General features: G+C 44.2%; 1 protein-coding gene across 1 annotated transcript in view; it reads left to right on the top strand.

The window, feature by feature from the left end:
* The first annotated feature begins 401 nt into the window (after nucleotides 1–401).
* CACNB1 (calcium voltage-gated channel auxiliary subunit beta 1) overlaps nucleotides 402–25,645 on the top strand; it is a 93,340-nt gene continuing 68,096 nt past the window's right edge. Inside the window, exons 1-2 of the mRNA XM_088474609.1 lie at nucleotides 402–566; nucleotides 1,690–1,773. Coding sequence (XP_088330735.1) covers nucleotides 480–566; nucleotides 1,690–1,773 — 171 coding nt within the window. The 5' untranslated portion in view covers nucleotides 402–479. The remainder of the gene's footprint in view (nucleotides 567–1,689; nucleotides 1,774–25,645) is intronic.

Raw genomic sequence — 25,645 nt, 5'->3', positions numbered from 1 at the left:
TTGCTCCTATGTATTTAACTCTCTCTACTTAATCTTGCTAATCACCTCCTATTTGATTGATTGTCTCTGCTTCAATCTCACTGGCTTGTCACAGTCTCTCCATAGTCTCACTGTCTCGTCACCCGTGTCTGCTCAACTGTCTCTCCTCTAATTTCACTGTCTCTCCACCAACCTCACTTGTCTGTCTCTCTGTCCCATTCTTCCTTCAGCTCTCTATACCTGTGTCTCCTTCTTCCTGTGTTTTAGCTATCAACCCTTCCCTCTGTAATTTCCAGCCTATTTTTTTCTCCATACTGTGTTATCCCCTCCCTGTCTCTGCCTGTGCTTCCACCTCCTTGTTCTATCATCCACCCTATCTCTCTTTCCTCCCCTCCCCATCTCTCCTCTCTGCCTGCCTCTCTCACACACAGACCTGGAACTGCTTAAGGGATGAGTGCAGGGTAACTGGAGGAAAATCTGTGTGTGAGGGGGTCACACCAATGGTCCAGCAGAACAGTATGGCAAGGACCCCGTCCAGCTCAACACAGGAGATCCAGATGGATGTGTTAGAGGGGCACAGTCTGCAGGTGAGGTTTATACCTCTATATATACACCACCTCCCTCACATATACCATTACAGACACAGCTTCTTATTATACCAACAAACACAGACATGTACACACTTAAGCACTCGATACATATACACTTAGTATCAAGTTAATTATCCTACTATACAAATGATTCTGGGTGACAAATTTGCACAGAGTATCAAAATGACACAGTATAGGCAGAGGATGGATTCAAGTACAGACACAAAGATATAGATAATACAGAGCGCCATACAGAGAGATATAGAACCTCCATTGGGATAGAGTCACAGGCAGATTGTGGATATAAAGGCATTAGAGAATGCATCAAAATAAGGGAGAGAAAGGTTGATTTGTGCACATAGAGGGACATCTGGTACTGAGCAGGTAAACACAGGATGTATGGGGGATGGGATGTGAATGAGAGGGGGTTGCTTTGCATTGATGGGGTTAAGAGAAATCTCTGGGTCAGGTTGCATTTGTGTGACAGATAGCTAATAGGGGGTGGTTTGGGCTTAGGGTATTCCTGTCAATATATTACTATGGCACCAAACATTGATGAGGAATACAAGATACTTCATATCACACATCAAAGAAACATATTGAAACATCCAAAATAGCTTAACGGATATGCATTCATTTACCAAGTATTAAAAGGAAATATAGACAGTACTTATTTGAAGTTATAGACAGCAAAGAGGTTACATAAATAGTAGTACAGTAAGTAGTTGTTTAAGGGGAATAGTTTATATAGACTCATTGGAGAGGTTAAATGGTCTGAGGCAAATGTATTAGAACTGAAAAGGGCTGTGAAGTATGCTGGTTCTATATAAGTAAGTATTAATAATAATAATAATAATAATAATAATAATAATAATAATAATAGCTTTAATAGATTACATTATAGGCATAATTACTTAATGAGAGTAGGAAGTACATAGGTGGATAGCAGTAAATCTACTTAGAGCAATAGGTTTGTGAGAAACATATGCTGCCTATGTATTTTATGGCACACTATTAATAGAAGTATATGATATGCAGATATTTTCACCAAATCACTTATCAGTTTCATAACGTTTCAAAGGTGTACAGCACAATTTAATCTCTCTTTATAATTTGGCAGGCTAAATATAAGCGAAAAAGTCGGTTCAAGCGATCAGATGGCAGCACCAGTTCTGACACCACCTCAAACAGCTTTGTGCGGCAGGTAAGTGACGCTTATCATTGCTTTACACTTTGGCCTGGTGTGTGAGGCAATACACGCAGGCCTCACTAGGCCCTGGTCCTGGGTTACCATGGCAACCAGCACCAGGGAAGAGATGCTCCTACGTCAGGAGATGGAAATGACAAACACTAATTAACTGACTAGGAGAGAGGGAGAGAGGAGATGCTGAAGAATGGGGAGAGGATATATAGGAGGCTACTGAGACAAGAGGAATACAATATATATAGAATCTTATAATGTAAAAGTCGTGATGCAGACCATACACCTCATTGAGAGAAATGATAGCAGCGACAGAGTGAGGTTGAAGGGGGTCACACAGAAAGGGTGGCTATGAAAAACTCCACAATAACAGGAGGGGCAACACACTGAATAGAAAATAAATGGAGTCCCTTGTTCCAATTAGTGGTGCTTTGGCACTTGCAGAAATTAGTGTTACAATTATGCTATATATAATTAATTTATGTGAAATGATTATTATTATTATTATTATTATTATTATTATAAATAGTATTACATTTGTATTGGAATTTTCCTCAGCCTTTGCTTAACTATCTGTTGTGTTTTGGGAGTAAGCAAGCTGTTCATGTAACATATATTATGTAATAAATTGTGTCATGAATGAAGAGATCACTAATAATTCTGCTATATACACAGGTTTAGTGTCTAGATGAGGCAGCTGCTTTGCTATTAGGATGTACCAATATGGTTGTGTACATACTTATGTTTTATGTACAATTGCAAGAATAATGGAAATGAGGTACTGATAGTGTTTATCATGTATATCGAACTAGTTTAAGAAATGATTTTGTGTCTTAAAAGACAACAAACTAATCCTAACTAGAAAATCTGTTATTATGGGGCTTGACAATATATTGCTCACTATTTCCAATCCCTATTTCAGTTTCTTACATTATAGCAGTATACTTCCTATGTATTGTGTTCTCACACAGCTCTAACAAATTGCAGCCAATGTGAATGCACTGTGTTAGTATTTCACATCTGGGGGAGTTAAGTAGTACTTATATTTAGTTTTTTAGTCCAACTAACACATACTTGCCAACACTCCCTGATTGTCAGGGAGACTCCCTGAAATAGTAGTAACCTCCCTGACTCCCTAAGGAGTCTAGCAATTTCCTGAATGCACCTTACTCCCATTATACAGCTGTTATAAACTTGGGGGGACAAAAAGAAATAAGAGATACATTCACATTTTATAAACAAAGGCATTTCCCTGCATTGGTTATAATGTACAATGATCCCTATGGCTACATGCATGTTTATATCAGGTTTCTCTTGGCCGCGTATATGGAACCCATTGTAAAACACAATACATGAGTAAGCCCTAAAAAGTATCAGTGTGTTTTCATCAACAAATAGATCTTACTAACTGCTTTGGGGCTCGTCTACATTTGGATGTAAGTCAATTGTATGGCATGCCTTTCAGGTGTAGCAGCACACGTCCACTTTAACGCAGCGCTCATAGGTGTTGTACAATCTACCTGAAATGCTTTTCCAAAAGTAGGCAAATATGAACTAAGGGCCTATTCATTACAATATTGCGTACGCACGCAGTTCAACTGCGACAGTAATCTGATCCATTGCGATCGCAATGCAAACTCAGTACAACATAAGGACGCCCACTATACCTTACACACATCCGTAATGTTTAGCAGAATAGCGAAACCATCGATACAATCGAGTACCATCGCAGCCTCACGCACTCTTACACAAGCCCTGACCTTACTGAGCAATTGCTAACACCCACACACGCTATGAGACCTCACACAGCATATGGAATCGCAGTGGATAATTTATGCATGCCCCTGCAACGGCACTGGCACACCTGCGTTCGGCCGACCACCACCCCATCACCACCCACAAACGGCACTTCCTGTCAATCACTCTGCGATGGGTCTGCCTAGCCTCTGCGATCGCAGTCCCCAACGCAGCTGTCGGTTCAGAGCAAGCGTACTGCGATGCGTACGCATGCGCTGAATGTAACAATCGACTGATTGCTTGCGTATTAGCAACTGCGATCCAAGCTGAATCAGGCCCTAAATGTCTATTTATCTTCAGTGGTTTTTATTCATTTTCTTTAAGTGAATTGTACATTTGCATCCAACAATATGATGACAATATGATTTGGAAAAAAAATTATGACAATATGATTTGGCATTCTGCCTCTATTAAGTAATGTCATACAAGTCCACAAAATGATTATTTCAATCTCTACTTTTACCTCTGCATTATTGTCTATATAGAGCAGCTAGATTCATTTGTGAATATTGTAAACAGTTTTTGGAATTTTCCAAAATGTTTCCTATCATATACCATGATTGGCTGGCACCTTATCACTTTCTTATCACTTTTAATTCTGTCTCCTAACACTGCTTAGTAAATAGACCACTGAGACACAGATTCACAGAGAAAGCAAGATTTGAATGATGATGATGAAGGTAACGGCAAAAGTATACCGCTTGTGATTGGCTGTTTGGCATGACGGTAACCCCTCATAGATAAGGAGAAGTTCTAGCTCTGGTGAATACCCCTGTTTTCACAAGAGATAGGTCTTTTCTCAGCTTAATAAATAGAGCCCGTAAAAAATAAATTCCATATGAAATGTAAGACAATAAGACAATAAGACAATAAGTCGTCCGTTCTGCACTGCACCCTTCTCTCCTACAACCAGTTGCCTGATTCATTCAGATATTGGAGTTGTCAATGCTCTTCCCTTTATAATTTCCCATTTCTGTGAGGGGAAACTATTCAGAACACATCACATACTCAGCCTATCTGAAATAGGACCACATTAGTAAAAAATGGGGAGTGCATCACTGAAGTCCTCAGTGGATCAAGGTAACTGCATGGAAAGTAGGAATACGTTTGTTTTTATCTTCTATCATAATGAACTATATACAGTTGTTTTTTTTTGGTGGAGTATTCCTCTATGTATGTTTTTCAATTAACCAACTACTCAACACGACTTCTTTTACTTCTTTTATGCTGAATGCACTTCCCAAAATCTGTATGCTGAATAATTTAAGATATTCTGAAAGTTGGAATGACATGATATTCTTGGCCACTGGACAGCTTTTGTGATTGTGTAGTGCAGATAGATATATGATCATACAGGTTTGGCACAGGAGGGAGACAATCACTATGTCCATAGTGATTATATCGACCTGACAATGCTGACACAGGTGTATGTTACTTACAGCATTTTAACCATGCGGATGTTATAACTGTAGACATGCAGGGAATCGGCATGTTTAAAGTTCTAACACCCACGCGGTTAAAATGCTGTAAGTAACATACACCTGTGTCGGAAAACTAGACGCCAGCATTAGGTCAACTTACTCACTGTGCGCATAGTGATTGTCGACCTCCTGGCCGCATCCCGTCATACTTTTTAGGTGGCCATTGTGAGGGGACAAATGCCAATTTTGACAACTCAACTACACAACAGTCTGGTTAGAGGCACTCTACAGAGTTAAATGTATCACCAGTTGTTTAGTTAGCATTTACCCAATGGTTTCCCACATCTGTCTCACATAATGAGGGTCAGTAAATATGACATGCTAAAAAAGGCAAGAGGCTTCTGTGTGTAGGTAGATTATGCCAGGATTGGGGTCTGGAGAACAAAATAGAACTGTGTAGTTTCTGTGCATTCAGCACTGGTTGGACTGAATCCAAGATGGCACATATTTGTAGTGTTCAGGCCAATTATATTTTTAGGTGACAATATTCTTGAGCTCTGTGCCTGTATCTGTGTTGTGTGTGTATATCGGAATGATCTCTGGCTTCTTAAAATCAGTAAAGCAAAATAGATTCTGGAGGATTCAATTTATGAATTCTATTATTGGATACTGGTGAAGAAGCACTAGCTGCATACGTAACAAAGACACATACAAATACCTGTAGTAATAACTTCCATATGACATCCCAATTAGGAATAAAAGAGGTAGTAGATAATCTTGTTCCCAAGCCCTCTTATAGGACAAGAGTGGTGAGTCATTCGAGGTTGCACAGTTTGTATTTAACATGAACTGAATTTTCCCTGTCTTCGTTAAGGAAATAAAAAAGGCATTCTCCAGCAGGGGAGGACCCTGTGACTATAGATTTAAGAAAGGGGAATATCATTTTGAATATTACGGTAGAATTCTCAATAGGAATATTGTGTCACTACATATTGTGTAAATCACTAGCAGATGCTAAGATAAAATGCTATGTGTAGATTAGTTTCATAGCCAGCAAGTAAAGCTACACTGAGACATGACTCGACATAACAGACCAAGGAAGAAACCAGGGGGGCTGTATGCCAACTTTAAGACATATTTAGACTATTTAGAGTTATGAATTGCCCAAATGTGCACAGTGTTTAAAATATGATGTCACAATGTGTATTTGGTAAAGGGCAATGTATCAATAATGACAAACTTCACCCATTAACTGTAGTTTCTTATGGCTGCTTATTGCGGCAATAGGAATTATTTTTGTTAATAGTTTATCAAAATTGTCTTTACAGGACACCGCTCCCATAAGGCCCCGTCCCAGAGAAAATATAAAGTAAAGTGATTAGTGATAGATAGCTAAGTCATACACTATCACTTTACTGACAGGTTTGGACATGGTCATGGCCCCACTCATGTGCAAGCTGTTGCATGAAGTTCCAAAGATCCCTCTCCAGTGATTCATTTGGGAAAAGATAGCCCATAGACTACAATGTCTGGTGCCAGCTAATGATGCTGTTAGCTACTGGGGCCAATCCCTGAACAGCTCAGCTTCTCGGAGCTTAGTCAATTTCTCATTTTTGTTGTCCCATAGATCACTATGATGACTGCTAATAGCATTAACAACTGAAACATTGCAACAGATATCTTTGATACCCTCAAATTAAATTGCTCTGATACTTAAATATTGTGTCAATGTTGTCATAGGATTGACTGCAAAAAATAAGTGAAATGTTACATGCAGCAGAGGGAAGCAAGTTGGTAAGAATATAAGTGAGGATATAGGGCCTGATTCAGAGTTGTACGTTATGCTGATAATTACGCAGTTGGACGATGTCTTTATTACTGCGCATGCGACTGAGACATTACTCGCAGAGAGGATTTAAATGCAGAATGATTGACAGTTAGGGGCTGTCTCTGGGTGGTAACTGGAGGTGGCTAGAAAAACCAGGGCATGGCGTTTTGTAGGCGTGTTAGATCCAGAGACTGCGTATTTTCTACAATATAAATGGCTCTGGCATCTCAGTTCCCATGGCCATTTTGCACAACCATACTCAGAAGACTGATAATCGAAGAATCTGTGACCGAAGCTGCGTCTCTGTACGTAGAAGCTTGGAGTAGCAATGCCGCAGTATGGCGTCTCAATACATTCCTCTATGTCTGCGACATTTGCATATCTTCGCACTGTAGCTGCATACAAAGACGCAGCAGCAGCAATAGCATATAACTCTGAATCAGACCCCTAGTGAGCATATCAGGCTCTCCTTGTAACACCCAGGAGACATGGATGCCAGTCATGTCTGGAGCACCACTAAACCAGACAGATTTCTCATCTCTGTGTTACAGATAGAATGGGGGTATCTTGGATTGTACCATCTCTAGAGTTTTCCTAATAATGCTGTTTTTGTAGACCTTGTTGTACATTTGTGCTTTTGTTTTAGTTTATTTTTGGTTAATGTTGTTGTTGTTTTTTACAATTGTGACTCAGTATCCACTAGAGAGACACATATCTCTTGTTTCTGTTAAAATCGAAATTCCTCACAATGGCCCCTTGGCGTCTTGGGACCTCCATAATCTCCACACTACATACAAATGAAAATGGAACAGATTCAGTCAATATGCCAGGAAGGATTGCCATTTGTACACAACAATAATGTGTATGTTTTTGTCCAACAATTGAGGTATGAATTGAGCATATTTTCCTTTACATAAGAAGGCCTTCCTAGTATACACTGTTGTATGGGTCCTCAGGATCCTGCACTGTGTTTCTGCAGCACTAATTATTCTGCAGTGTGAGGCCTCATCATAGCAGGAATTTCACTTGTGCTATTTCGTGTCTAGTTACTGGGCTTTGTCACTGCTAATATGCACCAGCAAATCTGGTAAAGATTGCAGCATTATAACATCTCTGTTTGTTTCATATTATTTTCTAATCATTTTTATTAACAAGGCATCTCATGACTATTCAATGAGCAGTTATATAAAACAGAATGCAATCAGCATCAAATTAGTAGAAACAATTCACTTGATAGCACTTCCATAGCCATTCTTATCATTGACATGAGGAAATCCTGGTTTCTTTCTATTTAACAATACTGCCTGATCTTTACCATCTCTTTCTGATTCTTTCCCGGAAACTTGAACATAATAGACCCTAAATCCAAATAATCAGTATGTTTTCTGTTATTTATAAAAAATACATAATCAGTTTAATAGTCAAAACTATATGGGCAGGAATAAATTGTAGCTTGCAGTTTGAGAAACACCTACTTTTAATTTTTTTTTTTATTCAAATCGTGGTCCCACCCCCTGCTGCACAATGCCAGTAATCTCGACCCTCGCTGTGCTGACCTGGCTGCCTCCTCCTGGAGGGAGCTGTAAGATTGCTGGCAACTGTGCAGTAAAGTTACAATACATCAAATGGTACCAAACAAATCTGTGGAGTTACGAAACGCAGTACACGAAGAGATGTAATAAATGTTTCCACACTACACATTTTTTTTTTTTTTTTTAAAGCTAGGATAGGTGAGTAGGACAACAGGCAGCGGAGACATAAAAGCACTAAGCGTAAGTGAAAAGTAACAAGACCTCCTGGGCCATTCGGGAACCATAAATAACACCTAATCACTATTATAAAGTTTAATCTAGGCCCAGTAGGGTTCTGCTATAATGAGAATACCAAGGAGTCCACGCTTCATGAAATTTGGAGACTTTGGGCTCTATTTACTACAATCTGCATTTAAAATGCGGTTGTAGTGTGATATTACTGACTGAATTCGCATAGCAAATTCAGGCAATATCACAGAGATTTACTACAAATCCCTTGCAGGGACAGAGTTTGCGATAAAGCTCTGTCCCTGCGAATCCCCTCCGCAGCCTTATCACTGTATTTTTTGGAAAAAATTATGCAGTGACAAGGTTGCGTGCATGCGCTGACTGGCCGCCGCTAACCCCCCAGTGACCCCCCCTCACGGCTGCCCCTCACCCCCCCGCGACGCCCTCCCCTGCCGTGACCCCCCCTTACTTTTACTTACCTCCAGTCAGGTCATCGCTGCTCCGGTGATGTCCTCCCTCCGGGGCTTCGGTCAGTTGATCTCCCATCCTGCCCTGTGACCCGGTCAGCTGTTCAATGCAGCAGCTGACCAGGGTCACAGTGCAGAAGCCGGGAGACCAGCTGGCCGGAGGGAGGACATCACCGGAGTGCCGATCACCGGCTCTGGACTCAGGTAAGGTTTTTTTTTTTACTTTGTTTTTATTTTAGCAGTGATCAGCTTGTGGTCTGTTTAGACCACACAGCTGATCACTGGGGCCGGCTCCGGGCTCTGCCTGTTAGAGCAGAGCAGGAGTCCGGTAACCGGGGGAAACCCTGGATAACGCCACCTCCAGGTGGCATTATTATCACCGAGCTTTCCCCAGTATTTTTTCACATTTTATTTTTAGTAAATCTCAGGCAGATCGCATTTCCCATCACAATTATGGGAAATGCGATCTGCTTACTAAAAATATGTCATAATTAGGGCTTGGAGCAGAATTTTACGAATTCTACTCCAATTGCCCTTTAGTAAATTTAGGTGATACTAAAATAATGTAAAAAGGGTGTGAAAACAACCTTTTTCACTTTATTTCAGTAAAAATAATGTTAATAAATAGAGCCCCTAATCCTGTAGGAGAGCAGTAATATACTCTATAAAAGCGGTATACCAGACTCTGTTAATGAGAGCAGTAATAGAATACGCGGCATACTGCTTCCAGTTATACCCCTTTTACACCAAAATCCCGGGTCCGACCCTGGAATTTGAACACTGGTCAATCCCGGGTCGAACTCGGCTTCAGACCCCGTTTACACTGCAACTCGATCCGGGTTATTCCCGGGTTTGCCCCGTTTACACTGAACCCGGGTAATCCCTGCTTTTCTCTATAGAAGTAATTAAAAATGGTCTGTTTTAAGGTCTGACAAAGATGGTCACAAAAGGCAACAAAAGAGAGGGGTGGGGACTGCTTACAGCATTGCTACAGGTTGCTGTTCTGGCTGTGAGAGGCTGTGTATCAGCCTGCGTTTGTGGCTGCTGGTCAGGCTGTGGTGCAGGCTGCAGTTCAGGCTGTGGCAGGCTGTGTATCAGCCTGCGTTTGTGGCTGCTGGTCAGTCTGTGGTGCAGGCTGCAGTTCTGGCTGTGGCAGGCTGTGTATCAGCCTGCATTTGTGGCTGCTGGTCAGGCTGTGGTGCAGGCTGCAGTTCTGGCTGTGGCAGGCTGTGTATCAGCCTGCATTTGTGGCTGCTGGTCAGGCTGTGGTGCAGGCTGCAGTTCTGGCTATGGCAGGCTGTCTGCCTGCCTGCTTTTGTGGCTGCTGGTCAGGCTGCTGTGGTGCAAGAGGTTAGGCAGGCAAGCGATGGCTTCATGTGAGTCTCTCTCTGCAGGGCACTGACAAATTATATCATCTGCCAGTGCCCCAGAAGCTCCAATCAGCATCTTTCGGAGCTAGCCGGGTCAAATAAGCAGGGTAGCACCCGTTTACACTGCCTCATGACCCGGGAACAACCCGTTTTCAACCCTGCTCTCAACCCGAGTAAGATTGCCCGCCCGGTAAATCGACCCAGGTTTTTTTGTTGGGAGCCGTTCACACAGAGCCTCAACCCGGATCGACCTGGCAATAACCCGGGTTATTTGTTTGGTGTAAAAGGGGTATAAGTGGCAATCAGGAATTTAGCAGCATTAAATATATGGCCACATAGTTTATTATATGGCTTAGAAGTTTCAGGATAAGGTTTGCATAACAACACATGCAGCAGATCCTTATGAGGCACATTGTTAAGAAACACCTACATTTCATATAACATAGCTGGTTGGTGCTACAGGTTGCCTTATCCATTCCTCAAAACATATTACATGTGCTTACAGGAAAACTGTCACTGAGCAAGGGCCAGTGCTGTGTAATCTGATCAGGAGAAAAACATGGGAACACATAGATGGATGTTAGCTAGAGTCATACTTGCTGACGTACTAGCTGCCTACTTCGGGGGGGGGCAGCCATATCAGCAGGGGGCGTTGTGGCGGCATAGGTGGGTGGTGCGGGAACATGGCGGCGCTATCGTGGCCCCTCCCCAGCTATACAAAGCCAAGATTACTGGCATTGTAAAGCAGAGGGCAGGGTAACGATGATACGTTTCCCCCTCCGGACGGCCACTTTCCCCAGGTAAGTTGGGGGAAGTGGTGCTGGGGGGTGGCTGCCAGTGTGGGAGACGCCCTCTCTTGCGGGCGGCCAGGAGCGCCACCCAATTTTCGAGTTCCTCACGGCCGTTCCAGGAGAGTAGGCAAGTATGCTAGAGTACCTCTTATCCCTTGTGGCTAATAGTCTTCTGAGACTTTGTCATCCCAACAGGTAATATGAGACAAATTTCAGGAGTTCTATTTAGCAGCTGATATTTGTCTGGATTCAGGTCTCAGTCATTAGTTCTAGTAGTTGTCTCTCAAGTGCATTGCTGAATAAGATCTATATGCAAATCTAGTGGTTTATATGTTTAATCCTCACTACCAGATTTATTAGCTGGCTTTTGGGGTATCAGGTCTCTTGTTAGCTTCTGAGTTTCATAGCTGCAGTGGCGTATCTATAATGGGTGCAGTGTGTGCAGGGCACATGGACCCCTGGGTCCAAGGGGCCGAGCACCGCACACACTGCACCCATATTATTTTAAACACCTGTCCATGGTCCCGCGGCGGGTGCCAGCGCTGCTCAGAACACCGGAAAATGGGCGCCGCAGCCATTTTTCCGGTTTTCTGCGCATGTGCAGTAGACTGCGGGCACACTCTAGTCCCCGGAGTCTACTAATGCTCCAGTGGCTGGCCAGCCACATCAGTCAGCTGCCGGCCACTGGGGAGAGAGGAGGGGGGCCCGCACTGGGAGTGCACACGGGCCCCTCCTCTCTTAAGACGCCCCTGCATAGCTGATACCTCTTTTCCCCCAAAAACCCAGGTCCAACCTGGGTTTTCAGATATGGTTCCAACCCAGGTCAGACACCATTAACACAGCACCATCAATCTGGGTTGTTCTCAGGTCAGCCCCGTTCACACTGAACCTGGATCTGCCCTGCTAAACTTGTGAGGTCATAAAATGTGGGAGGTGACTGCTCCACAACCACCAATCAGCTCATTTTAGGCATGATCCAGGTCAGATAACCCGGGTTGCGCCGTTTACACTGCTCCATTACTCCATCCTGGGTCCATCCTGGGTCCGACCCTGGTAGCTGCCTGGGTTTGATTGACGGGTTATTTTTCAAGGACCCTTTTACACTGAACTGTGACCCGGGTAGACCTAGCAAAAACCCAGGTTTTTGCTCTGATGTAAAAGGGGTATTAGTAACATGGTCTGTATTACTGAGTACTATTAAAGCAGGTGACCCATAAGCAAGGAGCAGCCCTGCAAAAATCACAGCTAGTACCAGGCCATGCCAAGCTGGGATGGAAGACCCTACAGTAACTGAGTCTACAAAAACATAAGTACCTTGTAGCACTACAAGCTCCAGCATGCAGATGGCTGCCAGTGTCAGCCAGAGTATGGAACTTGCTGGAGCTACAGCACAAATGCACCTGACAGTCGAAGAAAAAAAAACAAGAAAAGGAATGTTGTAATAGTAATTGTATAAAAATATTCACCCAAATACCTATCTACCAGGTTAGTATTGTCCTAATTTCTTATGGAGGCCCAGGGAACAAAAAACCTATACAGAACAGCAAGTATTGAATGAAAGCGGTATGTACATGAGCAGCTGCTCTGATTGGCTTGTTGGAAAAACTGCTCTAACTGGCAGTCAATGTATGACACTTACATGTGCAAGTGTCCGTGCTACTACTGAAAATAACTAGCACTTGCACTCTGCCGATCTGCCTCTCCTTGGCTTAGCGGGCTGCAAGTGCAAGTTATTTTGCATCCTGCAGTTGAATGTACATACAAAAGATTATGGAAATACACTTTTTCTTTATGCGCACATACTGTAAATATTACATTCTTGAAGATAATTTTTTTCTGTTTTGCTGCAGATATTTTCATTTCTAATGAAAATATCCCGCTATGCACTAAAGAAAACTTGCAGGCACAGCGGTTGCGATAACCTCTGTCCCTGCGAGTTATATCCCCTGCATTTTGTAGAAGAGTTTAATGTTTGTGAGAGACTTCTCTGGGAAAAGCTGACACTTCACATGTGCACAGTGCCAGTTTCCGTCGCTAGCTGCAGGCTGCGGGAGAGAGATCCGGTTTGTAAGCCTCCATAGGCTTAAAGCTGTTTTCACCATCTGAAGATGGTGTAAACTAATAGGCCAAACTCCGAAAAGCTCTGCTTTTGGGAGTTTGGTACATAGGGGTCATATCGTAGTCCTCATTGATGATAATGGGGACTGCGAACTGCAGTGCTAATTAGCATTGTGCTGGAGATTTCTGTGACATCTCCTACATTGTGCTATTAGTACATAGAAACAATCTATAAAATTATGCAGAAACTGCAGTTTCTACATAATAAAAAAAAAACTTGATAAATAGGCCCCAAAGAAACAATTTTGTATCAGACATTATTTTGTTGTGCTGTCTCTGCAGGTTTTCTTGTTCTCACTGAGAAACCACCATGTTTGTGATTGCTGACATACCCTGCACTATAAAGAAAAGGGGCACACACACTGACATCGCTGCAATAAGATGGTTGTCAGAAGAGAGTTGTGCAGTGCTGAACGTAGATGTGCTGTGGTTCTACTCATGGCTTCTTATTTTTAATTGATGTTTATTACATTATTGTTTAATTAGCTATAAGGAACTTGCAGAGGGAATATTCTTGTAGGTGGATATTCCTTTTCGCCTTGGTATAGAGGAAATAAAGGGAAACTTATGAAAGTTTTTCATTTCTACTCCTTGGGGCTATTTTGTGCAGCTATTAAGGTTTAGATTGTGCACCCTAATTCATAACCCACGCCCCTCTTCTGCAACCCTCCTATTTAGGAAAGTGGGTATGCAGAACTGTGAGTGGTGAGTCTACTGTTTCCAGCATCCACATTTCCATCTGGGTATGTATCTTGATGTCTGTAAAGTATGAGGAGGTGGGAAATACATGTCCGGATGTCTGGAATAGGAAATGGATAGAAGAACGTTTCCTGATGTCTATGGGGCCCATTTTGATCGTGTTTGCCATGCGATCATGGCATGCCGGTAACGCCCCTGATCGCATTGCAAAAAGCGATCCTATCGGCCGGATGTATCATCCGGGACATCCAAAAGGAGCCCGTTCCTGCGATGTCTCCGGAGAGCTGCCGGCCAATGCAGGGGGTGCTGTGCATGCGCAGTCCCTATGTGTTAAGAGTAGGTTACTGGTATAAAGGTGGATCCCTGTCCTGATAGCTGTGCTTTTAGAAGCAGGAGGAGGTATTATTCCTGAAATGTGTGTATTAAGAAAGGGTGTCTATGTTAGAAGGAGGTGAGTGGTATGGCGGTCAGTGTGCTGATGGCTGTATAGTAAGCAGCAGTGAGAGGTATAGTTCCTGATGTCTATGTACTAGGAAATGGTTAGAGGAATATTTCCTTATGTCTGTGTGTCAGGGGATGTGAGAGATATATACCCTGATGTTTGTGTATACAGGAGTGGTTCCCAAACTTTTTGGAATCACGGCGCCCTAAAATATCAACATTGTTTTCACATCACCCCTAAGCCAAAATTTTGTTATTGACAAATTCCGAAAAAAATGTAGTAAAGTAATAAAGTAGTAAAGTTAAATAAATTGTGCTTACCTGTCATCCTTAGGGTCAGTTATGTGATGGTGGACAGGTTTGCACTTCTATTAGTCCACATATTTACATTACATTGACCATAAATAATTTGATTTGGTGCTGGACCATCAACCTGAGGCACCCCTGCAAGTGTCCCGATGCACCCCAGGGTGCCGCGGCGTGCAGTTTGGGAACCACTGGTATAAGGAATAGGTGAGAGGCATACATCCGAATATCTATGAAGCACTCATGTCCTGTTGTCTGTAAATCATGATGATGTGAGCAGTAAATATACTGAGGTTTGTGTAATAGGATGATGTGAGAGGCAGTTTGCCTTATATCTGTGTATTAGAAGTAGGGTTGTGCACCGGCCACTTTTCGTGTTTTGTGTTTTGGTTTTGGATCTGGATCTTTCTTCGTGTTTTGGATCTGGTTTGGTTTTGCCAAAACCACCCTTCAGTGTTTTGGGTTTTGGATCTGGATTTTTTCTTAAAAAATGAAGAAAAAACACTAAAATCACATAAAATGGGCCTTTTTTTGTTCCTACGCTATTAATAACCCCAATAACATTAATTTCCACTCATTTCCACTCTATTCTGAACACCTCACACCTCACAATATTGTTTTTAGGCCAAAAGGTTGCACCGAGGTAGCTGGATGTCTATGCTAAGCGACACAAGTGGGCGGCACCAACATGTGGCCCATCTAGGAGTGGCACTGCAGTGGCAGACAGGAAGCAAATCAGCGTTATGGTGCCCATTTGCATGTAGCACGGACCCGGGAGATCTGTGCTACATGCATCTGTGTGATTGGCACAGAGCAATGACGGGTCCGTGAGACCCGTCTGTGCTTCTGTGGTAAAAAATAAAAAAAAACCTGTGTAAAAAAATAAAAAATTGGCGTGCTCTCCCCAAAAAAGAGCAACCAGCCTCGGGCATTAGTGACCCAGTGCTGGGTGTGCTTAAATACAGGGGACAAACGACGTAAGGGTACCCTGTACTTAAGCACAACCAGCACCGGGCTAGACAGAACCAGCGCTGGTTGCCAAAATACGGGGGACAAACGACATAGGGGTCCCCCGTATTCTGCGCAACCAGCTCTGGGCTCTGATCCGGTCCTGGTTCTGGAAATACAGGGGAAAAAAATGAGTAGGGTTCCCCTGTATGTTCCAGAACCAGCATTGGACTTTTTCTAGCGGGGGGCTGATGCCACAGCCAGGGGAGCCCTTTCACCGGGCCCCCCAGCCGCAGCTTCAGCCATGACCGCTAGTCAGCCCAGGCCGGGGATCCCTGGAGAGCTGGGGACCCCCCCAATAAAGGGGTCACCCTCTCCAGGGCACCCCAGGCCCAGGCTTAGCCCTGGGCTATCCCCGCCACCCCTGGTGGCGGTGGGTGGCGGGTTGATAGTGTGGTGTGGTGTAAATAAAGAATATCAAACATTGTCTTTACAAGTAGAACTGCAGGTCTCAGCAAGCCTGCCCTGCATGCTGGTACTTGGAGAACCACAAGTACCAGCATGCAGGGCATTAAGGGCCCACTAGTACCTGTAGTTCACCTGTAAAAAAATGTTTAAAAAAAACACAGGACACACACCATGACAGTATAAGTTTATTAAACATAGATACACACACACACACATGTACACATACTCACCTATGTAACCCTGTAGCATCGGTCCACTTGTCTAGTAAAGTATCCATAGGGGACCTGTGAAAAAAAAACATACTCACCATCTCCTATGCGAGGTTCTGTCCTCTTCGTTCCAAAGTAGGCATCCCCGGACTTGGCAAAAAAAAAAAAACGAAAACCCGATCCATGAACTTAGTACCGTTCTATAGAGCGGTACTTCCCGAAAGAGAGCTTAGCGGCGGGGTATCACCATGGAAACCCCACTGCTAAGCGTTCATTGGCTGAGAGAGGTCATCTCCCGTCTCTCAGCCAATGAACGGCTCCCTCCATTGTAGTCAATGGTGGGAGCCGCAAGGTTATTTAAGTTTACCCTGCGGTACTCGATTGTACCGATGGTTTCGCAGTCTTGCTAAACATTATGGATGTGTGTAAGGTAAAGTGGGCGTCCTTATGTTATGCTGCGACGGCATATTGATCGCAATGGATTAGCATACTATCGCAGTGAGACTGTGTGCTTAATCGCTATTGCAATCGCAGTTGCGATTCGTAATAAATCAGGCCCTGTGTGTTAGGATGCAGGGGCTGCATATATTCTAAATTTTGTCAGTATGAAACAATATGCTCATGTGTATTGGTCAGTAAGGGTAAAGGTGACAGCTATATAGTGTTTTTTTCTTTAAGTAGGCTATAAGATATTATTATGCAAGGAAAACAGTTAAGTGTTGTAAGTATCTGCTTAGTGCAGAGTATCCATAGCCTTTCTGCTCTTGCTCCCTCCTAGTGCCTCCCAGCCAGGTCAGCCATGTCCCCTTATAGCCTTCGTGTCAGCCCCCTCACTCCTGTTTGCTTTTCTCCCTGTCCCCCGAACACTGCTAAATATACCCTGTCAGGTTGCAAAGGCTGCAGGATTTCTGTAACCTGAGCCTGAGGCTCTGGAGAGACCTCTCTGAGGAGAGGAGCAGAATGTCTGCTCCAGACCCTCTCATCAAAGCTACCTCCATCATGGACCCTATACCCAAAGTCCCGCGACCAGACTTGGTGAGAACTGCTTATTCCTCAGCCTTGAATACTCTTCTCTATTTGTGTCCATGTGTTGTCTGGATTTCTACAACTGTTTGTGCATAATCTTCCAGCATTTGTCTATTTTTTACCCAGAGGTCCCATTTACTGTCTTGTGCTCTTATCCTTCTATAACAGCCTTTCCTGTTCTCTTTGCCAGATTGCTCCCTCTCTTAATATCATTACGCTATACATGCTTAGGGCATGGGTGAGTTGCTGTTTTTCTGATGTGTAGGTGCTTTCTGAAGTTATAATTAGGATTTCCTTATTTATCCCCTCACTGCCTATGCCCTGGGTTGTATTATGAATGGGGCATGCACAGGCAGTTCATGGTTAAAAAGACCATTTTTAAACGATTACAAGCTGTGCATTGGAATGTCCATATATAACAAAAATATGCCAGCATAGCAGAGTCTGAATATCCAGAAGAATATATTACACATTAAGGAGGGTGTGTGCAGTAGTGGTACAATCTAGGAGAAATGCATAGTGACAACTTGTGCCATTCTGTTCCCATCACCACATTGCAGGGCCTGTTACCTGTAGAAACACTCCGTAGAGCATTGCAAGTAGATTACACAGGAAGCCTGGAATTTGGAACCAGCCAGTCTGTAGTGTGGAGAATAGATAGAGCTGTGTGATCTAGTGTAGTGTGGTGGCTGCTGTGTCACAGTTCCCACTTAGCTGTTTAGTAACACTGCTCTGTGATGGAGTCTGGGTTTATGTGCTTCTATGGTAGGCAGGCTCTTTTGAAAGTGTAGTTTTGCTCAGTAATTCTTTTCCATGTTCAGCGTGGGACACACAGGGCCTGATTGAGTTGTGGAAGCAGTGTCGATGTTGTATGCAAGTGGCGATTGTTTCAGTCTGCGCAGTCTGAGTTGTACAGCGCATGCATCCTGATGGTTACTGCCGAAGGACGAAAAATGAATTTGGAGGCAGAGACAGATCATTTCAGTGGGCGTTCCTGGGTAGGAACTGGGGTGGCTAGTCAGACGCGGGTGTGCCTCTGTCAGCGACTGCATCGTATTATGTAGTTGCACTGTTTCGGATTGGACATTCAGGTGGACATTCTGCTCCTCCATAGGGCTGGTGCAATGTTCGATGGTGCGACTGATGTTACATCTTAATACGTAAAGCAGGGGATTAGCACAGCACAAGGTGGGCGTCTCTGTATGAATCCTGTCGTGGCTTCATTAGCATCAGACCCATATTGTAACACTGATTTGTTTTTTAGCAACATAAACATTTCACTCCTACCCTTCCCCCATCTTACAGTTCTTAAATGAATAACCCTTGGGATAGTACCATTGCCCCATAGCAACAAGAAACTAATTTTCAGCTTACTACATCGAACTGTTCATCACTCTTCCCACTGAGTGCTCAGCGTGTGGCTGTCATTATTATAATGATGCACTGTGGTCATCCCCAGCCACACTTTGGTTAGCAAATAAAGAAATATGAAAAGTTTATCATTTCATCTGCTCATACAGCAAATGCTGGAAGATGCCCTTTCTTATTGCAGTGGGTAACAGTGTTACCACATCAGAGGTTCTTTATGAAGTTTTATTCCACAGGAGTGTGATGGCGCACAATGAGATGGAACAACATGTATTCATTTAAAGTTTAAACTTTCAGGGAAATCAGCTCAGATTCTTCATTATAGCAAGCCATTATACATTAATGTTCCTCCATATTTTCCATTTGGAAATAAAATAGTTACAATTCCACTTATATTCATATACATATACACACACTCCCTAACTATACTATTTACCATACAGTAACTTATCTATGCCACAACAGTTTATTTTAACTGCCGGGTCAATTCTGGATGTATAGTACATCATTGGTTTAGTGTCCACAAGCCGTTCTTGGTGGAACTGACCTGGAGGCCTGTTTATATTTTGAATCAGGACCCAGGAACCTATCGCTTTGCTAATGCTATGTTTTAATTGCATGGGGATTATTGGATTGTGCCTGTTTTTTTAAGGATCTTGTGTCACAGTTGGCATCAGGAGGTGTGATCACTGATGCACATTGTAAATGTATGAAACACGCTTGGTTAGTTCTTATCTACCTGAAGGAAAACACACAACATACAAGAGCCAGGTTCTGTGAAATTGGTTAACTATATGTTTCTATCTTGTCTTTTTACCATGCTCCTAACTTGATTACAATGTATTCTATGAAATCATACTGTTTCCTAGCTCAATATGATTTCAGAGAATACATTTTTAGCATATTGGAAGGTGAAAACATTTATCCCTGCACTCTCCTGTACTTACATAAATTATACAGTATGATTATGATCTATGTAAGTGTCAGGGCTCAGCCGGGGATCGGCTCCCGCTTACCGCGCCGCCGGCTTCCCCTGTCATCCTGGGTGGTCGGGCAGCTTGCGCGACGGCGGGGGAGAAGCTGAGTATTCTCCCCGCATGCAGTGGCTTCCTGGTGGGCTGGTGTCTGGCATCGCAAGTCCGGACATGGGCACCGCCATGACAGTCGGCCCATGTGACTGTATCCTTCTCCCTGATAGGTCCGTGATCAGCTGATGCTGTGCACCTGTCTAAGGGTTCCCCTGGGTATAAAACTGTTCCACAGGTTCCAGGAAATTGCCTGAACAACGGTTGTCTCCTAGCGTGCTTTAGTGAGTTCCCGGTCCAGGTTCCTATTTTCCTGTCCAGCAGTGTTACCATCATTACCTGTGTGCCTTAAACGTCTCTGGTGAATACCCGTGCAGCAGCGTTACCATCTTTACCTGTGTGCCTTAAACGTCTCTGGTGAATACCCGTGCAGCAGCGTTACCATCTTTACCTGTGTGCCTTAAACGTCTCTGGTGAATACCCGTGCAGCAGCGTTACCACCTTTACCTGTGTGCCGTAAACGTCTCTGGTGAATACCCGTGCAGCAGCGTTACCATCTTTACCTGTGTGCCTTTACGTTCCTGGTGAATACCCGTGCAGCAGCGTTATCATCTCCACCTGTGTGCCTTTACGTCTCCAGTGAACATCCGTGCTACAGCGTAAACCACCTCTACCTGTGTGCCTTCTATCTCTGGTGAATTCTCAAGTAACCGTGAGTCGCTCCCCACTTGTAATCCTAATTATTGATCCTCGTGTCAAGGTGTATTACTGTACAGTGTTTTAAGGAATTGCTTTGTGCCTAAGCAGGCATAACCTCTCTGGGCCACGGGTGTAGTGTCTCTATCCCTGCAGGGCTTGGGTACCTGGTCAAAGGACCGCGACCTGCTCACGGGGTGCAGCTAAGCCCAAATCCCAATTGGGGGGGGTCACTGGCGAACACCATCCTGTGGGTTAGACTCCGCACCTTTGCCCAGGTCTCGCCAACACTCTAGACCTGTGGATGAGGAGAACTTATATCCAGGCCCCTCGTCTCCGCTTCCTTACCCAACTTAGGCCCACCACGTCCTCTCCTCCAGTCTCAGACGTGACAGTTTGTTCAGGCCCTATGGAGGCTGCAGGATCCCAAGGTACTGGGTCACTACAAGAGTTGACCTCTCGGATGGACAACCAAGAGGCGCAACAACAACAAGTGGCTCAGTATTTACAGGAGCTCTCGAGGCAACTAGTTTCTATTCAAACCACGTTGGCTTCTATTCTCCCGGCTCCCCCGGCTGCAGTCCCTGTACCTTCTCCATCAGTTCCTTCACTGGTGGTTCCTACCCCCAAACCCCGACTACAGTTAGCCACTCCAGAAAGGTTTGACGGAGATCCCAGGCGGTGCCGCGGATTCATCAACCAATGTGAAATCCAATTTGAATGTCTTCCCCAGAACTTTCCCACGTCTCGGGCAAAAGTGGCATATGTGATTTCACTATTAACAGGAGCAGCGTTAGACTGGGTCTCCCCTTTATGGGAACGGGCCGACCCCATCGTATCTACCTACGAGGAATTCGTTTCCGCATTTAAGAGAATTTTTGATGAGCCAGGCCGTTCTGCATCTGCATCTTCTGACCTTCTCCGAGTGCGTCAGGGCACACGATCCGTGGGGCAGTATGTAGTCCAGTTTCAGACCCTGGCATCAGAATTAAAATGGAATGAGGAAGCTCTCAAAGCGTCCTTCCTTCATAGACTCTCTGAGAGAATGAAGGATGAACTTGCCTCCAGAGATTTGCCAGAATCTTTCGCTGACGTTATCTCTCTTTGCATCAAAATTGATCTTCGCCACCGGGAAAGATGGGCTAGTAGGGGAAGAGGTGAACGCCTACCAGCCCGTTCTTCTACTGTCAATCCGCCTATACCCACCTTAGCTAGTGAAGAGGAACCGATGCAGGTTAACAGAACCAAACTCACCCCAGCAGAGCGCAATAGACACTTCCAAAATAAATTGTGTATTTATGGCGCTGCACCTAACCACATTCTGAGAAATTGTCCTTTACTTGCGGGAAATGCAAAACCCTGACTGAAGTAGGGAGCATTCAGTTGGGGGTTATTCTCAAGCCATCCCAATTATCAGAGAGTCTTCTAGTAGTGTCGCTTTCCCATAAGTCCAGGACAAGAAAGGTCCACGCTTTAATTGATTCTGGAGCCGCTGGTAATTTTATTGCGGAAAAATTGATTCACACCTTGGGTGTTCCTGTCGTTCCCCTACCTAATAAATTGTTACTGTCCAGCCTAGATGGTAAAACTCTGGTAGGGCTACCCATTTCTTCGCTCTCTCATCCTGTGACTGTTCAAGTTGGATGTCTACATCAAGAAATGTTGGAATTTTTTGTTTTACCCGAATCTTCCTATGAGCTGGTATTGGGGCTGCCCTGGTTGAGAAAACACAATCCTGTCTTCGACTGGGATACTATGCAAATCCTATCCTGGGGTTCACATTGTTTCCAAAATTGTTTGACCAAGGTCGTTCCAGTATGTAACCAGGTGACGGTTTCCGACCCAGCTAAGAAGTTCCTCCGTCCTGAGTCTCCTAAACATTCCCCCCAGCCGGGGTTGCCCGAGGCTTATCAAGACTTTGCTGATTTATTTTGTGAACAAGCCGCAGATAAACTACCCCCGCATCGACCTTGGGATTGTGCTATTGATTTGCTTCCCGGGAAAAGCCCTCCACGTGGCCGTGTTTACCCTTTGTCCGTGCCAGAGACCGCGGCCATGGAAGAATACATTAAGGAAAATCTTGCTAAAGGATTCATTCGGCCTTCTTCTTCTCCTGCAGGGGCAGGTTTCTTTTTTGTAGGGAAAAAGGATGGTGGACTCCGCCCTTGCATAGACTATCGAGGCGTAAATCAAATCACCATAAAAAATCGGTACCCTTTACCTTTAATTTCAGAACTTTTTGACAAGGTTCAAGGGGCTCAGGTTTTCACTAAGCTGGATCTACATGGTGCTTATAATTTGATTCGAATTAAAACTGGGGACGAGTGGAAGACCGCGTTCAATACCAGAGACGGACACTTCGAGTACCTCGTAATGCCCTTCGGTCTTTGCAATGCACCAGCTATTTTTCAAGGTTATGTCAACGAGGTCTTCCGGGATATTCTTCATAAATTTGTTGTGGTTTATCTCGATGACATCTTCATCTTTTCCAGAGATTTACAGAGCCATTGTCTTCATGTACGGGAGGTATTGTCCCGCCTTCGCACTCATCACCTCTTTGGGAAACTTTCCAAATGTATGTTTAACCAAACTTCAGTACCTTTTTTAGGCCATATTATCTCCGGGGGGAGTCTCCAGATGGATCCTGATAAACTAAAAGCAATCTCTGAGTGGCCCCTGCCTACTTCTTTAAAAGGTACTCAGCGCTTCTTAGGATTCGCAAACTATTATAGGAGGTTTATTCCACACTTTTCTACGCTGGTAGCACCCATTACCTCCCTCACAAGGAAAGGAGCCAATCCTTCTAAATGGTCTGTTCCAGCAGTACAAGCCTTTCAAAACCTAAAAGATGCCTTTTCTAGAGCTCCAATTCTCTGTCAGCCTCAAATAGACAAACCATTCATTGTGGAAGTGGATGCATCCTCTGTTGGAGTAGGGGCGGTATTATCTCAGTCTGCTGAAGATGGGAAGATGCATCCCTGTGGATTTTTCTCCCGTAAATTTTCCCCAGAAAGGAATTATTTCCCCAGAAAGGAATTATATTATAGGCGACCAAGAACTTCTAGCTATGCGTTTAGCCTTGGAGGAATGGCGGTATCTTCTTGAAGGGGCTAAATTTCCTGTCACGATTATTACAGACCATAAGAATCTGATCTATCTGCAAACTGCACATCGGTTGAATGCCAGGCAGGCACGATGGTCACTTTTTTTTTCTAGGTTTAATTTAAAACTCCAGTTTTGTCATGGTGTGTTGAACAAGAAAGCCGATGCATTATCTCGCTCCTTTATGACTAACTTGGAGGAGGAGGAGTGTTCTCAAGTTCGTTCCACTTTTGACCCAATTGTATTTGCTCCTACTCAAGTAGTGTCTCTGCCGCCTGGGAAAATTTTTGTACCTCCTAATTTACGTTAAAAATTGCTGGTTTGGGCTCAGGCATCCTTGTTCGCAGGTCACACTGGAATCACCAAAACCTACCAGTTCTTACTTCGATCTTACTGGTGGCCGACCATGAAGAAGGATGTCACAGAGTTTGTCCGCTCCTGTATCAAATGCGCCCAACATAAAACTCCGCGTAGACAGATGGTTGGTCCTCTTCGTCCCTTGTCTATCCCAGCTGCTCCATGGACCCACATCTCAATGGATTTTATTTCTGAATTACCTCGGTGCAAGGGGCATAACACGGTATGGGTGGTCGTGGATCGCTTTTCTAAAATGGCACACTTTATCCCGCTCGTTGGCCTTCCTTCTGCTCCTCAATTAGCAAAAATGTTTATTCAAGACATCTTCAGATTACACGGTCTCCCCAAGGAAATAGTCTCTGATCGAGGTATTCAATTTACAGCCAAATTCTGGAGAGCCCTGTGTAATACCTGTGGAATCAAACTGAACTTTTCCTCAGCCTACCACGCACAGTCGAATGGTCAAACGGAAAGGGTCAATCAAGAGCTGGAGACCTTCATTAGGCTCTTTGTGTCATCTTCCCAGGATGATAGGGTGGACCTCCTACCATGGGCAGAGTTTTCTCATAATTTTAAATTCCATTCTTCCTCTAAATCCACTCCTTTTTTTACGGTTTTTGGTAGACACCCACGAGTTCCAGATTTCCAGAAGCTTCCATCTATAGATGTCCCGGCTGTGAATCAAGAGATCCAATCCTTTTCAGTTTTATGGAATAAAATTCACCTATCCCTAAAGCAATCTTCAAGGAATTACAAGAAATTTGCGGACAGAAGACGTTTGGCTGTTCCACTGTTGAGAGTTGGGGACAGGGTTTGGTTATCTTCCAAGAATATTCGCTTAAGAGTCCCGTCCATGAAACTCTCTCCACGTTTTGTTGGGCCATATCGTATCCTTAAGATAATCAGTCCAGTAACTTATAAATTGGAACTTCCTCCTCAAATGAAGATTTCAAATACTTTTCATGTTTCTCTGTTACGACCCCTGGTGCTCAATCGTTTTCAGAATTGTTCTCCTAAATTGCCTCAAGTCAAGACATTACAAGGCACTGAATTTGAGGTGGAGAAGATCCTGGATTCCCGGCACAGATTCAACACCCTTCAATATCTCATCGATTGGAAGGGCTACGGCCCCGAGGAAAGGGCCTAGATCAGAGCCTCTGATGTACACGCTCCGCCACTAATCCAGAGTTTTCATAGGAGATTTAAAGATAAGCCTGATGGGTGTTCAGTGTCCACCCTTAAAGGAGGGGGTACTGTCAGGGCTCAGCCGGGGATTTGCTCCCGCTTACCGCGCCGCCGGCTTCCCCTGTCATCCTGGGTGGTCGGGCAGCTTGCGCGACGGCAGGGGAGAAGCTGAGTATTCTCCCCGCATGCAGTGGCTTCCTGGTGGGCTGGTGTCCGGCATCGCAAGTCCGGACATGGGCACCGCCATGACAGTCGGCCCATGTGACTGTATCCTTCTCCCTGATAGGTCCGTGATCAGCTGATGCTGTGCACCTGTCTAAGGGTTCCCCTGGGTATAAAACTGTTCCACAGGTTCCAGGAAATTGCCTGAACAACGGTTGTCTCCTAGCGTGCTTTAGTGAGTTCCCGGTCCAGGTTCCTATTTTCCTTACAGCAGCAGTGTTACCATCTTTACCTGTGTGCCTTAAACGTCTCTGGTGAATACCCGTGCAGC

This window comes from Taudactylus pleione, unplaced genomic scaffold, assembly GCF_031769625.1.
Source record: "Taudactylus pleione unplaced genomic scaffold, aTauple2 ptg000155l, whole genome shotgun sequence".
NCBI lineage: Eukaryota > Metazoa > Chordata > Amphibia > Anura > Myobatrachidae > Taudactylus > Taudactylus pleione.
This window is presented reverse-complemented; position numbering and strand designations above follow the sequence as displayed.